Source organism: Scardinius erythrophthalmus (assembly GCF_964197995.2).
Source record: "Scardinius erythrophthalmus genome assembly, chromosome: 9".
Taxonomy (NCBI): Eukaryota; Metazoa; Chordata; class Actinopteri; order Cypriniformes; family Leuciscidae; genus Scardinius; species Scardinius erythrophthalmus.
The window spans coordinates 43730618-43748902 of record NC_138229.1 but is presented as its reverse complement, the minus strand read 5'-3'; the positions used below and the strand labels follow the sequence as shown (position 1 = coordinate 43748902).

At 34.0% G+C, this 18285-nt stretch overlaps 1 protein-coding gene across 1 annotated transcript in view; it reads left to right on the top strand.

The window, feature by feature from the left end:
- Window positions 1-2910: 2910 nt before the first annotated feature.
- Window positions 2911-18285, top strand: part of LOC308696663 (uncharacterized protein) — a 32138-nt gene continuing 16763 nt past the window's right edge. Inside the window, exon 1 of the mRNA XM_081375552.1 lies at window positions 2911-3070. Within this exon, the coding sequence (XP_081231678.1) occupies window positions 2995-3070 (76 nt within the window). The 5' untranslated portion in view covers window positions 2911-2994. The remainder of the gene's footprint in view (window positions 3071-18285) is intronic.

The window sequence follows — 18285 nt, the reverse complement described above, 5'->3', positions numbered from 1 at the left end:
GTGAATCAATCAAACTAACTTTAGCTGGACAATAACTTTATCCTAGAGCTGCTGTAAAGCCAGAACAATCTCTGTTACTGTAATCTCCTATTATCTCTGTAAAGCTGCTTTGGAATAATCTACATTGTTAAAAGCGCTGTATAAATGAAGATGACTTGACATCTGACAGCCGCTCACCGACCACGACTACCTGAGGAACCCCCACTGTAGAATCCACCCGGTAACATGACATGGCACTTTTTATTTCTTTTGTCTTCCAGACTGAGGAAGATAATGAGTCTAAAAAGGCGAGGGATTGATGGCTGACATATGAAGAATCGGGCAGCTGAGGACAAGCGCATGCTTTACCAGGAGAAGCGTAGCCGAACGCCTCCATCACACACACACAGATCAGCCTGCTCAAAGCTGCTCTCATCCAACGTCTCCAACGAGCCACAGTGATGTCTCAAATACAATATGTTGTATATAACTAGACTTGATTTGATAATCCCCAGGGGGAAGTGAACAAATACCTACTTCTGCAATATTATTAGGGCCAATATTAATAACTCTTATTTTCCATTATTAACTCTGTAATTCAACCTTTGAGTGATATACATCAAAAGTCCTCACTTATTTCCTGTGAGGACTTTCTTAATTACTTGAGCCAAAAGATTGGCGGTCAGCGCTCCCAGATCCCTTTGGTGACAGTAGATCCATCTGACTATCCTGCCGGCGTTGCTGAGTGGAGGCTTTCTGAACCCTGATCACTCTCACAGTTCTGGAGGACATTGCACAAAAACTAAAACCAACATTTTGTGCAAATGATCTGATGCCTAGTCCTTTGTTAAAGCAGACCTTTGACTGTGTATCACTGAGTTTAGCACATTTAGAGTTTAAGCCTGCTGTGGCGACGCCTCGGCTGAAGCGTCCACATTTGGGCCAGGATGATATGCAAAACTACAGGCCAATCTCTCAGATGTCCTTGGTCTCTAAAATTGTAGGAAAAAAGTGGTTCTGCACGGGTCTATTGTTTCTCCCATACTTTTTACTTTATATTTCCTTCCCTGGATTATCATTTTCTGAAAGTACTCCTCAGAAGTTATATTAGATTTAACTCGAAACTCGAAAACAACTGTTAGACATTTAGGCTTTTTAATTGACATTAACCTCAAAATGGACAAGCTGTGTAACTCCATGGGCTTGTTTTTATAATCTGCGTTTATTAGCAAAAACTAAACCATTTTTATCGAATAAAGATTTCGAAAGAGTAAACCATACCTTTATTTTATCGATATATATATGATTATTATATATAATATAATATACTGCACATACTCTGCTGTTCACTTTTCATAAATCAACATAGATGGAAAAAAATAACATAATATTTTAACAAATATGAAACTAAATGAGCTTATTTAATGGCTACAACACATATAGTAGGCCTACAGACACTCTATTTGTACAAATTGCTGCACATTCATTTACTGCTTCTGAATTTTGCAGACATAAGTTGAAAGGCATTTGTTTGTGCATAGTAAAACATATCTGCAACATTTATCAAGTTCACGGATAATTGTGTGTGCATTTATTAATTATTATCTTAATAAATAATGCAACAAGAACAAATCATGTAAACTGCCTTGTTTGTTTATTCAGAATGAAATGGATGCAAATGGATCTGAAAGAAGAAACGTAAAAAATAAATAAAATAAAACGTGAAAAATGATGAACACAGAAAATGAACAAGAATGAACTTTGGATGGCCTAGCCCTAGTAGGCTACAACTCTAATTTAATTCAACAAGGTTTTAGAATATAGAATATTTTTTAAACAAAATCAATATTTTTAAAGATTATTATCCCGGGCCGGTGTGATGCGTGCGAGTGGAGGAGAAGCTGAGCACGACACGTGACGTGTTGCATTTTGTGACACAAGTGCTGGATCAAGGGCCCGGCCCGGGTCGGGTCAAGTTCGGGCTCGGGCAGAGAATCTAAGCTCGGATTTATCTGATTCTGTCCATTAGCTTTGATGCATGTATGGCTTTTCAGAATGTCACCAAGTACAAATATTTATGTAATTGTTCAGCCCGAAAACTCTAGCTAGCTGGGAACAATGAAAAGCGTCCAGGGGTGCGTTTCCCGAAAGCATCGTTGGCCAACTATGGTCGCAAGTTCCGTCGTTACCAATAGAGTTCAATGGACATTGCGATGAACTTGCGACCATAGTTGGCCAACGATGCTTTCGGGAAACGCACCCCAGAGCAGCAAATGCAGTGAATGAAGTTCATGTTCTCATGATTTATTTTTATGAATAAAAATGTTTCAAAACATCCCCCCCTCTGTTTTTTTCCCCACAAATCGCACCCTGTATGTATATATATATATATATATATATATATATATATATATATATATATATATATATGCATTTAAATTACACATAAGGAAGTTTTTATAATAACGTTATAATACATTTTTAATGACATAATAATGTTTCTACTCTTTTTTTTTTTTTTTTACATAGGCCTATAAACATTTAAATGGTGGCTGTCATAAGTACATATGATTTATTCTGAAGCAATATTCTCACCAGCGTTCTATCAGCTTTAACATGCTGCCCGTTATTTACCTTTATAAAGGCCAATTTTTAAAACCTTATTAAATATATGCATAATCTTTTTATGTCGCATTTGTAATAATAAGGGCTGTTATCAATCAAATTAAATAATTCACACTGCAAAATTAGAACTGTAATAAATATAATTATGTTATGAGATTGATTTTAAAACGAATGTAAAGAAATAAAAAATACAATAAATAAATAAAAATCAATGATACTTGTAAACATGAAATTAAACCGCCAATAGGTGGCAGCAAGAGACCGTCTTAATAAATGAATCATTGAGTCGTTCATATTTCAAACGATTCGTTCAAAACGCTGAATCATTCAGTCACGAAACACCGCGAGTGTTGCTTTTTTCGGTTATAACTATTTGAGCTAACATTGGACATGGGCTCTTTTTTTACGAGTCCTTTGACTCAACAGGCTTATATATTTGATATTCCAGAGTCTCAGCTCAGAGAAGGTCAGTGACTGAATTAACAATTGAGTTCAAAATGCTATTGAGGAGACCAGGGCTGGTTGTCACTTTTTCCGTCAAGTGTTGTAAAGATTTCGTATGTTTATTCATTATTTTAAGCTGGCAGGTTTAGTATTAGTATTCACCCAGACCATGGTATAAGGTTAGCCAGTTAACGTTAGCCTACAGCAGTTTAGTGTAAAGCTAGAGCAGAACTGTTGAGGAAATGAGTGACAGATATTTATTTTGTTTATTTGATTTAAACTGACTTGCTAAATCAAGCTAGGTAGGATGGCACATTATTTAAATGGATAATGTTAGTTCACCAAAAATAAAAATGAACCCATGATTTACTCATCCTCAAGCCTTCCCAGGAAAGTCATAGGCTACACACCTATGTATGAAAGTCATACACCTAGGATGGCTTGAGGGTTACGAGGCTGACTCCAGCTCCTTTTTCGCCAGCTCCTTATTCGTCGAACTAATCGTTCCACCTTAAAAATGTTGGACGGTTGTTAACCACTCCCCCTCAGTGCTTTTGGCCGTATTTCTTAAAGGAACAGTTGTATGTGAATTGTAAGCCTGTGGATCGGGCAGCATTTTTCATTTAACAGTGAAAATAAATAGCTTACTCCTGAAAAGATTATCGTGTCTGCCTCTATAAATGGTGTAAGCTATGTGTTAAATTATTATTTTGTAATTACTAAATGTTTTTTTAAAAGTATGGAGAAACATGACATAATGTTTCCAACTGAGATTTAATGTAATGTAATTTCTGTTCTTTATTAGAAGTTATCCATTACTCCAGTCTAACATGTGTGTGTGTGTATATGTATGTATGTATGTATGTGTGTATGTGTGTGTGTGTGTGTGTGTGTGTGTGTGTGTGTGTGTGTGTGTGTGTGTGTGTGTGTGTGTGTGTGTGTATACTGGACAAAGCATACTGGAGGTGCCATTACTTTAGTATTTCAAAAGTTCTCAAAAAAAAAAAAACAGTAACGTAGAGGCATAGATTAATTCATTCTTAAATGAAATCTTGCATTACAACATTTTCTGAAGTGTTATTGTTGAAATATGTTACCCAGAACATGCAACTATATGTGCCGACAAAGCATACTAAAGGTGTCATTACTTTATTATTTCAAAAGTTCTAAAAAAAACAGGAACGTAGAGGCATAGATTAATTCATTCTGAAATTAAATCTTGCATTACAACATTTTCTGATGTGTTATTGTTGAAATATGGTACCCAGAACATGCAACTTTATGTGCCGACAAAGCATACTGGAGGTGCCATTACTTTATTATTTCAAAAGTTCTCAAAAAAACAGGAACGTAGAGGCATAGATTAATTCATTCTTAAATGAAATCTTGCATTACAACATTTTCTGATGTATTATTGTTGAAATATGGTACCCAGAACATGCAACTTTATGTGCCGACAAAGCATACTGGAGGTGCCATTACTTTATTATTTCAAAAGTTCTCAAAAAAACAGGAACGTAGAGGCATAGATTAATTCATTCTTAAATGAAATCTTGCATTACAACATTTTCTGATGTATTATTGTTGAAATATGGTACCCAGAACATGCAACTTTATGTGCCGACAAAGCATACTGGAGGTGCCATTACTTTAGTATTTCAAAAGTTCTCAAAAAAACAGGGACGTAGAGGCATAGATTAATTCATTCTTAAATGAAATCTTGCATTACAACATTTTCTGAAGTGTTATTGTTGAAATATGGTACCCAGAACATGCAACTATATGTGCCGACAAAGCATACTAAAGGTGTCATTACTTTATTATTTCAAAAGTTTTCAAAAAAACAGGAATGTAGAGTCATTGATTAATTCATTCTTAAATGAAATCTTGCATTACAACATTTTCTGATGTGTTATTGTTGAAATATGGTACCCAGAACATGCCTGTCCATGCAACTTTATGTGCCGACAAAGCATACTGGAGGTGCCATTACTTTAGTATTTCAAAAGTTCTCAAAAAATCAGGAACGTAGAGGCATAGATAAATTCATTCTTAAATGAAATCTTGCATTACAACATTTTCCAATGTGTTATTGTTGAAATATGGTACCCAGAACATGCAACTTTATGTGCCGACAAAGCATACTGGAGGTGCCATTACTTTAGTATTTCAAAAGTTCTCAAAAAAACAGGAACGTAGAGGCATAGATAAATTCATTCTTAAATGAAATCTTGCATTACAACATTTTCTGATGTGTTATTATTGAAATATGGTACCCAGAACATGCCTCTCCATGCAACTTTATGTGCCGACAAAGCATACTGGAGGTGCCATTACTTTATTATTTCAAAAGTTCTCAAAAAAACAGGGATGTAGAGGCATAGATTAATTCATTCTTAAATGAAATCTTGCATTACAACATTTTCTGATGTGTTATTGTTGAAATATGGTACCCAGAATATGCAACTATATGTGCCGACAAAGCATACTGGAGGTGTCATTACTGTATTATTTCAAAAGTTCTCAAAAAAACAGGAATGTAGAGGCATAGATAAATTCATTCTTAAATTAAATCTTGCATTACAACATTTTCTGATGAGTTATTATTGAAATATGGTACCCAGAACATGCATCTCCATGCAACTTTATGTGCCGACAAAGCATACTGGAGGTGCCATTACTTTAGTATTTCAAAAGTTCTCAAAAAAACAGGGACGTAGAGGCATAGATTAATTAATTCTTAAATGAAATCTTGCATTACAACATTTTCTGATGTGTTATTGTTGAAATATGGTACCCAGAACATGCAACTATATGTGCCGACAAAGCATACTAAAGGTGTCATTACTTTATTATTTCAAAAGTTCTCAAAAAAACAGGAACGTAGAGGCATAGATTAATTCATTCTTAAATGAAATCTTGCATTACAACATTTTCTGATGTGTTATTATTGAAATATGGTACCCAGAACATGCCTCTCCATGCAACTTTATGTGCCGACAAAGCATACTGGAGGTGCCATTACTTTAGTATTTCAAAAGTTCTCAAAAAAACAGGAACGTAGAGGCATAGATTAATTAATTCTTAAATGAAATCTTGCATTACAACATTTTCTGATGTGTTATTATTGAAATATGGTACCCAGAACATGCCTCTCCATGCAACTTTATGTGCCGACAAAGCATACTGGAGGTGCCATTACTTTAGTATTTCAAAAGTTCTCAAAAAAACAGGAACGTAGAGGCATAGATTAATTAATTCTTAAATGAAATCTTGCATTACAACATTTTCTGATGTGTTATTATTGAAATATGGTACCCAGAACATGCCTCTCCATGCAACTTTATGTGCCGACAAAGCATACTGGAGGTGCCATTACTTTAGTATTTCAAAAGTTCTCAAAAAAACAGGAACGTAGAGGCATAGATAAATTCATTCTTAAATGAAATCTTGCATTACAACATTTTCTGATGTGTTATTGTTGAAATATGGTACCCAGAACATGCCTCTCCATGCAACTTTATGTGCCGACAAAGCATACTGGAGGTGCCATTTCTTTAGTATTTCAAAAGTTCTCAAAAAACAGGAACGTAGAGGCATAGATAAATTCATTCTTAAATGAAATCTTGCATTACAACATTTTCTGATGTGTTATTGTTGAAATATGGTACCCAGAACATGCAACTTTATGTGCCGACAAAGCATACTGGAGGTGCCATTACTTTAGTATTTCAAAAGTTCTCAAAAAAACAGGAACGTAGAGGCATAGATTAATTCATTCTTAAATGAAATCTTGCATTACAACATTTTCTGATGTGTTATTGTTGAAATATGGTACCCAGAACATGCAACTTTATGTGCCGACAAAGCATACTGGAGGTGCCATTACTTTAGTATTTCAAAAGTTCTCAAAAAAACAGGAACGTAGAGGCATAGATTAATTCATTCTTAAATGAAATCTTGCATTACAACATTTTCTGATGTATTATTGTTGAAATATGGTACCCAGAACATGCAACTTTATGTGCCGACAAAGCATACTGGAGGTGCCATTACTTTATTATTTCAAAAGTTCTCAAAAAAACAGGAACGTAGAGGCATAGATTAATTCATTCTTAAATGAAATCTTGCATTACAACATTTTCTGATGTATTATTGTTGAAATATGGTACCCAGAACATGCAACTTTATGTGCCGACAAAGCATACTGGAGGTGCCATTACTTTAGTATTTCAAAAGTTCTCAAAAAAACAGGGACGTAGAGGCATAGATTAATTCATTCTTAAATGAAATCTTGCATTACAACATTTTCTGAAGTGTTATTGTTGAAATATGGTACCCAGAACATGCAACTATATGTGCCGACAAAGCATACTAAAGGTGTCATTACTTTATTATTTCAAAAGTTTTCAAAAAAACAGGAATGTAGAGTCATTGATTAATTCATTCTTAAATGAAATCTTGCATTACAACATTTTCTGATGTGTTATTGTTGAAATATGGTACCCAGAACATGCCTGTCCATGCAACTTTATGTGCCGACAAAGCATACTGGAGGTGCCATTACTTTAGTATTTCAAAAGTTCTCAAAAAATCAGGAACGTAGAGGCATAGATAAATTCATTCTTAAATGAAATCTTGCATTACAACATTTTCCAATGTGTTATTGTTGAAATATGGTACCCAGAACATGCAACTTTATGTGCCGACAAAGCATACTGGAGGTGCCATTACTTTAGTATTTCAAAAGTTCTCAAAAAAACAGGAACGTAGAGGCATAGATAAATTCATTCTTAAATGAAATCTTGCATTACAACATTTTCTGATGTGTTATTATTGAAATATGGTACCCAGAACATGCCTCTCCATGCAACTTTATGTGCCGACAAAGCATACTGGAGGTGCCATTACTTTATTATTTCAAAAGTTCTCAAAAAAACAGGGATGTAGAGGCATAGATTAATTCATTCTTAAATGAAATCTTGCATTACAACATTTTCTGATGTGTTATTGTTGAAATATGGTACCCAGAATATGCAACTATATGTGCCGACAAAGCATACTGGAGGTGTCATTACTGTATTATTTCAAAAGTTCTCAAAAAAACAGGAATGTAGAGGCATAGATAAATTCATTCTTAAATTAAATCTTGCATTACAACATTTTCTGATGAGTTATTATTGAAATATGGTACCCAGAACATGCATCTCCATGCAACTTTATGTGCCGACAAAGCATACTGGAGGTGCCATTACTTTAGTATTTCAAAAGTTCTCAAAAAAACAGGGACGTAGAGGCATAGATTAATTAATTCTTAAATGAAATCTTGCATTACAACATTTTCTGATGTGTTATTGTTGAAATATGGTACCCAGAACATGCAACTATATGTGCCGACAAAGCATACTAAAGGTGTCATTACTTTATTATTTCAAAAGTTCTCAAAAAAACAGGAACGTAGAGGCATAGATTAATTCATTCTTAAATGAAATCTTGCATTACAACATTTTCTGATGTGTTATTATTGAAATATGGTACCCAGAACATGCCTCTCCATGCAACTTTATGTGCCGACAAAGCATACTGGAGGTGCCATTACTTTAGTATTTCAAAAGTTCTCAAAAAAACAGGAACGTAGAGGCATAGATTAATTAATTCTTAAATGAAATCTTGCATTACAACATTTTCTGATGTGTTATTATTGAAATATGGTACCCAGAACATGCCTCTCCATGCAACTTTATGTGCCGACAAAGCATACTGGAGGTGCCATTACTTTAGTATTTCAAAAGTTCTCAAAAAAACAGGAACGTAGAGGCATAGATTAATTAATTCTTAAATGAAATCTTGCATTACAACATTTTCTGATGTGTTATTATTGAAATATGGTACCCAGAACATGCCTCTCCATGCAACTTTATGTGCCGACAAAGCATACTGGAGGTGCCATTACTTTAGTATTTCAAAAGTTCTCAAAAAAACAGGAACGTAGAGGCATAGATAAATTCATTCTTAAATGAAATCTTGCATTACAACATTTTCTGATGTGTTATTGTTGAAATATGGTACCCAGAACATGCCTCTCCATGCAACTTTATGTGCCGACAAAGCATACTGGAGGTGCCATTTCTTTAGTATTTCAAAAGTTCTCAAAAAACAGGAACGTAGAGGCATAGATAAATTCATTCTTAAATGAAATCTTGCATTACAACATTTTCTGATGTGTTATTGTTGAAATATGGTACCCAGAACATGCAACTTTATGTGCCGACAAAGCATACTGGAGGTGCCATTACTTTAGTATTTCAAAAGTTCTCAAAAAAACAGGAACGTAGAGGCATAGATTAATTCATTCTTAAATGAAATCTTGCATTACAACATTTTCTGATGTGTTATTGTTGAAATATGGTACCCAGAACATGCAACTTTATGTGCCGACAAAGCATACTGGAGGTGCCATTACTTTAGTATTTCAAAAGTTCTCAAAAAAACAGGAACGTAGAGGCATAGATTAATTCATTCTTAAATGAAATCTTGCATTACAACATTTTCTGATGTGTTATTATTGAAATATGGTACCCAGAACATGCCTCTCCATGCAACTTTATGTGCCGACAAAGCATACTGGAGGTGCCATTACTTTATTATTTCAAAAGTTCTCAAAAAAACAGGGATGTAGAGGCATAGATTAATTCATTCTTAAATGAAATCTTGCATTACAACATTTTCTGATGTGTTATTGTTGAAATATGGTACCCAGAACATGCCTCTCCATGCAACTTTATGTGCCGACAAAGCATACTGGAGGTGCCATTACTTTAGTATTTCAAAAGTTCTCAAAAAAACAGGAACGTAGAGACATAGATTAATTCATTCTTAAATGAAATCTTGCATTACAACATTTTCTGATGTGTTATTGTTGAAATATGGTACCCAGAACATGCAACTTTATGTGCCGACAAAGCATACTGGAGGTGCCATTACTTTAGTATTTCAAAAGTTCTCAAAAAAACAGGAACGTAGAGGCATAGATTAATTCATTCTTAAATGAAATCTTGCATTACAACATTTTCTGATGTGTTATTATTGAAATATGGTACCCAGAACATGCCTCTCCATGCAACTTTATGTGCCGACAAAGCATACTGGAGGTGCCATTACTTTATTATTTCAAAAGTTCTCAAAAAAACAGGGATGTAGAGGCATAGATTAATTCATTCTTAAATGAAATCTTGCATTACAACATTTTCTGATGTGTTATTGTTGAAATATGGTACCCAGAATATGCAACTATATGTGCCGACAAAGCATACTGGAGGTGTCATTACTGTATTATTTCAAAAGTTCTCAAAAAAACAGGAATGTAGAGGCATAGATAAATTCATTCTTAAATTAAATCTTGCATTACAACATTTTCTGATGAGTTATTATTGAAATATGGTACCCAGAACATGCATCTCCATGCAACTTTATGTGCCGACAAAGCATACTGGAGGTGCCATTACTTTAGTATTTCAAAAGTTCTCAAAAAAACAGGGACGTAGAGGCATAGATTAATTAATTCTTAAATGAAATCTTGCATTACAACATTTTCTGATGTGTTATTGTTGAAATATGGTACCCAGAACATGCCTCTCCATGCAACTTTATGTGCCGACAAAGCATACTGGAGGTGCCATTACTTTATTATTTCAAAAGTTCTCAAAAAAACAGGGATGTAGAGGCATAGATTAATTAATTCTTAAATGAAATCTTGCATTACAACATTTTCTGAAGTGTTATTGTTGAAATATGGTACCCAGAACATGCAACTATATGTGCCGACAAAGCATACTAAAGGTGTCATTACTTTATTATTTCAAAAGTTCTCAAAAAAACAGGAACGTAGAGGCATAGATTAATTCATTCTTAAATGAAATCTTGCATTACAACATTTTCTGATGTGTTATTATTGAAATATGGTACCCAGAACATGCCTCTCCATGCAACTTTATGTGCCGACAAAGCATACTGGAGGTGCCATTACTTTAGTATTTCAAAAGTTCTCAAAAAAACAGGAACGTAGAGGCATAGATTAATTAATTCTTAAATGAAATCTTGCATTACAACATTTTCTGATGTGTTATTATTGAAATATGGTACCCAGAACATGCCTCTCCATGCAACTTTATGTGCCGACAAAGCATACTGGAGGTGCCATTACTTTAGTATTTCAAAAGTTCTCAAAAAAACAGGAACGTAGAGGCATAGATAAATTCATTCTTAAATAAAATCTTGCATTACAACATTTTCTGATGTGTTATTGTTGAAATATGGTACCCAGAACATGCCTCTCCATGCAACTTTATGTGCCGACAAAGCATACTGGAGGTGCCATTACTTTAGTATTTCAAAAGTTCTCAAAAAACAGGAACGTAGAGGCATAGATAAATTCATTCTTAAATGAAATCTTGCATTACAACATTTTCTGAAGTGTTATTGTTGAAATATGGTACCCAGAACATGCAACTATATGTGCCGACAAAGCATACTAAAGGTGTCATTACTTTATTATTTCAAAAGTTCTCAAAAAAACAGGAACGTAGAGGCATAGATTAATTCATTCTTAAATGAAATCTTGCATTACAACATTTTCTGATGTGTTATTATTGAAATATGGTACCCAGAACATGCCTCTCCATGCAACTTTATGTGCCGACAAAGCATACTGGAGGTGCCATTACTTTAGTATTTCAAAAGTTCTCAAAAAACAGGAACGTAGAGGCATAGATTAATTCATTCTTAAATGAAATCTTGCATTACAACATTTTCTGATGTGTTATTATTGAAATATGGTACCCAGAACATGCCTCTCCATGCAACTTTATGTGCCGACAAAGCATACTGGAGGTGTCATTACTTTAGTATTTCAAAAGTTCTCAAAAAAACAGGAACGTAGAGGCATAGATTAATTAATTCTTAAATGAAATCTTGCATTACAACATTTTCTGATGTGTTATTATTGAAATATGGTACCCAGAACATGCCTCTCCATGCAACTTTATGTGCCGACAAAGCATACTGGAGGTGCCATTACTTTAGTATTTCAAAAGTTCTCAAAAAAACAGGAACGTAGAGGCATAGATTAATTAATTCTTAAATGAAATCTTGCATTACAACATTTTCTGATGTGTTATTATTGAAATATGGTACCCAGAACATGCCTCTCCATGCAACTTTATGTGCCGACAAAGCATACTGGAGGTGCCATTACTTTAGTATTTCAAAAGTTCTCAAAAAAAACAGGAACGTAGAGGCATAGATAAATTCATTCTTAAATGAAATCTTGCATTACAACATTTTCTGATGTGTTATTGTTGAAATATGGTACCCAGAACATGCAACTTTATGTGCCGACAAAGCATACTGGAGGTGCCATTACTTTAGTATTTCAAAAGTTCTCAAAAAAACAGGAACGTAGAGGCATAGATTAATTCATTCTTAAATGAAATCTTGCATTACAACATTTTCTGATGTATTGTTGAAATATGGTACCCAGAACATGCAACTTTATGTGCCGACAAAGCATACTGGAGGTGCCATTACTTTAGTATTTCAAAAGTTCTCAAAAAAACAGGGACGTAGAGGCATAGATTAATTCATTCTTAAATGAAATCTTGCATTACAACATTTTCTGAAGTGTTATTGTTGAAATATGGTACCCAGAACATGCAACTATATGTGCCGACAAAGCATACTAAAGGTGTCATTACTTTATTATTTCAAAAGTTTTCAAAAAAACAGGAATGTAGAGTCATTGATTAATTCATTCTTAAATGAAATCTTGCATTACAACATTTTCTGATGTGTTATTGTTGAAATATGGTACCCAGAACATGCCTGTCCATGCAACTTTATGTGCCGACAAAGCATACTGGAGGTGCCATTACTTTAGTATTTCAAAAGTTCTCAAAAAATCAGGAACGTAGAGGCATAGATAAATTCATTCTTAAATGAAATCTTGCATTACAACATTTTCCAATGTGTTATTGTTGAAATATGGTACCCAGAACATGCAACTTTATGTGCCGACAAAGCATACTGGAGGTGCCATTACTTTAGTATTTCAAAAGTTCTCAAAAAAACAGGAACGTAGAGGCATAGATAAATTCATTCTTAAATGAAATCTTGCATTACAACATTTTCTGATGTGTTATTATTGAAATATGGTACCCAGAACATGCCTCTCCATGCAACTTTATGTGCCGACAAAGCATACTGGAGGTGCCATTACTTTATTATTTCAAAAGTTCTCAAAAAAACAGGGATGTAGAGGCATAGATTAATTCATTCTTAAATGAAATCTTGCATTACAACATTTTCTGATGTGTTATTGTTGAAATATGGTACCCAGAATATGCAACTATATGTGCCGACAAAGCATACTGGAGGTGTCATTACTGTATTATTTCAAAAGTTCTCAAAAAAACAGGAATGTAGAGGCATAGATAAATTCATTCTTAAATTAAATCTTGCATTACAACATTTTCTGATGAGTTATTATTGAAATATGGTACCCAGAACATGCATCTCCATGCAACTTTATGTGCCGACAAAGCATACTGGAGGTGCCATTACTTTAGTATTTCAAAAGTTCTCAAAAAAACAGGGACGTAGAGGCATAGATTAATTAATTCTTAAATGAAATCTTGCATTACAACATTTTCTGAAGTGTTATTGTTGAAATATGGTACCCAGAACATGCAACTATATGTGCCGACAAAGCATACTAAAGGTGTCATTACTTTATTATTTCAAAAGTTCTCAAAAAAACAGGAACGTAGAGGCATAGATTAATTCATTCTTAAATGAAATCTTGCATTACAACATTTTCTGATGTGTTATTATTGAAATATGGTACCCAGAACATGCCTCTCCATGCAACTTTATGTGCCGACAAAGCATACTGGAGGTGCCATTACTTTATTATTTCAAAAGTTCTCAAAAAAACAGGAACGTAGAGGCATAGATTAATTAATTCTTAAATGAAATCTTGCATTACAACATTTTCTGATGTGTTATTATTGAAATATGGTACCCAGAACATGCCTCTCCATGCAACTTTATGTGCCGACAAAGCATACTGGAGGTGCCATTACTTTAGTATTTCAAAAGTTCTCAAAAAAACAGGAACGTAGAGGCATAGATTAATTAATTCTTAAATGAAATCTTGCATTACAACATTTTCTGATGTGTTATTATTGAAATATGGTACCCAGAACATGCCTCTCCATGCAACTTTATGTGCCGACAAAGCATACTGGAGGTGCCATTACTTTAGTATTTCAAAAGTTCTCAAAAAAACAGGAACGTAGAGGCATAGATAAATTCATTCTTAAATGAAATCTTGCATTACAACATTTTCTGATGTGTTATTGTTGAAATATGGTACCCAGAACATGCCTCTCCATGCAACTTTATGTGCCGACAAAGCATACTGGAGGTGCCATTTCTTTAGTATTTCAAAAGTTCTCAAAAAACAGGAACGTAGAGGCATAGATAAATTCATTCTTAAATGAAATCTTGCATTACAACATTTTCTGATGTGTTATTGTTGAAATATGGTACCCAGAACATGCAACTTTATGTGCCGACAAAGCATACTGGAGGTGCCATTACTTTAGTATTTCAAAAGTTCTCAAAAAAACAGGAACGTAGAGGCATAGATTAATTCATTCTTAAATGAAATCTTGCATTACAACATTTTCTGATGTGTTATTGTTGAAATATGGTACCCAGAACATGCCTCTCCATGCAACTTTATGTGCCGACAAAGCATACTGGAGGTGCCATTACTTTAGTATTTCAAAAGTTCTCAAAAAAACAGGAACGTAGAGACATAGATTAATTCATTCTTAAATGAAATCTTGCATTACAACATTTTCTGATGTGTTATTGTTGAAATATGGTACCCAGAACATGCAACTTTATGTGCCGACAAAGCATACTGGAGGTGCCATTACTTTAGTATTTCAAAAGTTCTCAAAAAAACAGGAACGTAGAGGCATAGATTAATTCATTCTTAAATGAAATCTTGCATTACAACATTTTCTGATGTGTTATTATTGAAATATGGTACCCAGAACATGCCTCTCCATGCAACTTTATGTGCCGACAAAGCATACTGGAGGTGCCATTACTTTATTATTTCAAAAGTTCTCAAAAAAACAGGGATGTAGAGGCATAGATTAATTCATTCTTAAATGAAATCTTGCATTACAACATTTTCTGATGTGTTATTGTTGAAATATGGTACCCAGAATATGCAACTATATGTGCCGACAAAGCATACTGGAGGTGTCATTACTGTATTATTTCAAAAGTTCTCAAAAAAACAGGAATGTAGAGGCATAGATAAATTCATTCTTAAATTAAATCTTGCATTACAACATTTTCTGATGAGTTATTATTGAAATATGGTACCCAGAACATGCATCTCCATGCAACTTTATGTGCCGACAAAGCATACTGGAGGTGCCATTACTTTAGTATTTCAAAAGTTCTCAAAAAAACAGGGACGTAGAGGCATAGATTAATTAATTCTTAAATGAAATCTTGCATTACAACATTTTCTGAAGTGTTATTGTTGAAATATGGTACCCAGAACATGCAACTATATGTGCCGACAAAGCATACTAAAGGTGTCATTACTTTATTATTTCAAAAGTTCTCAAAAAAACAGGAACGTAGAGGCATAGATTAATTCATTCTTAAATGAAATCTTGCATTACAACATTTTCTGATGTGTTATTATTGAAATATGGTACCCAGAACATGCCTCTCCATGCAACTTTATGTGCCGACAAAGCATACTGGAGGTGCCATTACTTTAGTATTTCAAAAGTTCTCAAAAAAACAGGAACGTAGAGGCATAGATTAATTCATTCTTAAATGAAATCTTGCATTACAACATTTTCTGATGTGTTATTATTGAAATATGGTACCCAGAACATGCCTCTCCATGCAACTTTATGTGCCGACAAAGCATACTGGAGGTGCCATTACTTTAGTATTTCAAAAGTTCTCAAAAAAACAGGAACGTAGAGGCATAGATTAATTAATTCTTAAATGAAATCTTGCATTACAACATTTTCTGATGTGTTATTATTGAAATATGGTACCCAGAACATGCCTCTCCATGCAACTTTATGTGCCGACAAAGCATACTGGAGGTGCCATTACTTTAGTATTTCAAAAGTTCTCAAAAAAACAGGAACGTAGAGGCATAGATAAATTCATTCTTAAATGAAATCTTGCATTACAACATTTTCTGATGTGTTATTGTTGAAATATGGTACCCAGAACATGCCTCTCCATGCAACTTTATGTGCCGACAAAGCATACTGGAGGTGCCATTTCTTTAGTATTTCAAAAGTTCTCAAAAAACAGGAACGTAGAGGCATAGATAAATTCATTCTTAAATGAAATCTTGCATTACAACATTTTCTGAAGTGTTATTGTTGAAATATGGTACCCAGAACATGCAACTATATGTGCCGACAAAGCATACTAAAGGTGTCATTACTTTATTATTTCAAAAGTTCTCAAAAAAACAGGAACGTAGAGGCATAGATTAATTCATTCTTAAATGAAATCTTGCATTACAACATTTTCTGATGTGTTATTATTGAAATATGGTACCCAGAACATGCCTCTCCATGCAACTTTATGTGCCGACAAAGCATACTGGAGGTGCCATTACTTTAGTATTTCAAAAGTTCTCAAAAAAACAGGAACGTAGAGGCATAGATTAATTAATTCTTAAATGAAATCTTGCATTACAACATTTTCTGATGTGTTATTATTGAAATATGGTACCCAGAACATGCCTCTCCATGCAACTTTATGTGCCGACAAAGCATACTGGAGGTGCCATTACTTTAGTATTTCAAAAGTTCTCAAAAAAACAGGAACGTAGAGGCATAGATTAATTCATTCTTAAATGAAATCTTGCATTACAACATTTTCTGATGTGTTATTATTGAAATATGGTACCCAGAACATGCCTCTCCATGCAACTTTATGTGCCGACAAAGCATACTGGAGGTGCCATTACTTTAGTATTTCAAAAGTTCTCAAAAAAAACAGGAACGTAGAGGCATAGATAAATTCATTCTTAAATGAAATCTTGCATTACAACATTTTCTGATGTGTTATTGTTGAAATATGGTACCCAGAACATGCAACTTTATGTGCCGACAAAGCATACTGGAGGTGCCATTACTTTAGTATTTCAAAAGTTCTCAAAAAAACAGGAACGTAGAGGCATAGATTAATTCATTCTTAAATGAAATCTTGCATTACAACATTTTCTGATGTGTTATTATTGAAATATGGTACCCAGGCCAGAACATGCCTCTCCATGCAACTTTATGTGCCGACAAAGCATACTGGAGGTGCCATTACTTTAGTATTTCAAAAGTTCTCAAAAAAACAGGAACGTAGAGGCATAGATAAATTCATTCTTAAATGAAATCTTGCATTACAACATTTTCTGATGTGTTATTGTTGAAATATGGTACCCAGAACATGCAACTTTATGTGCCGACAAAGCATACTGGAGGTGCCATTACTTTATTATTTCAAAAGTTCTCAAAAAAACAGGGACGTAGAGGCATGGATTAATTCATTCTTAAATTAAATCTTGCATTACAACATTTTCTGAAGTGTTATTGTTGAAATATGGTACCCAGAACATGCAACTATATGTGCCGACAAAGCATACTGGAGGTGCCATTACTTTATTATTTCAAAAGTTCTCAAAAAAAACAGGAACGTAGAGGCATAGATTAATTCATTCTTAAATGAAATCTTGCATTACAACATTTTCTGATGTGTTATTATTGAAATATGGTACCCAGAACATGCCTCTCCATGCAACTTTATGTGCCGACAAAGCATACTGGAGGTGCCATTACTTTAGTATTTCAAAAGTTCTCAAAAAAACAGGAACGTAGAGGCATAGATTAATTCATTCTTAAACTAAATCTTGCATTACAACATTTTCTGATGTGTTATTGTTGAAATATGGTACCCAGAACATGCCTCTCCATGCAACTTTATGTGCCGACAAAGCATACTGGAGGTGCCATTACTTTAGTATTTCAAAAGTTCTCAAAAAAACAGGGATGTAGAGGCATAGATAAATTCATTCTTAAATGAAATCTTGCATTACAACATTTTCTGAAGTGTTATTGT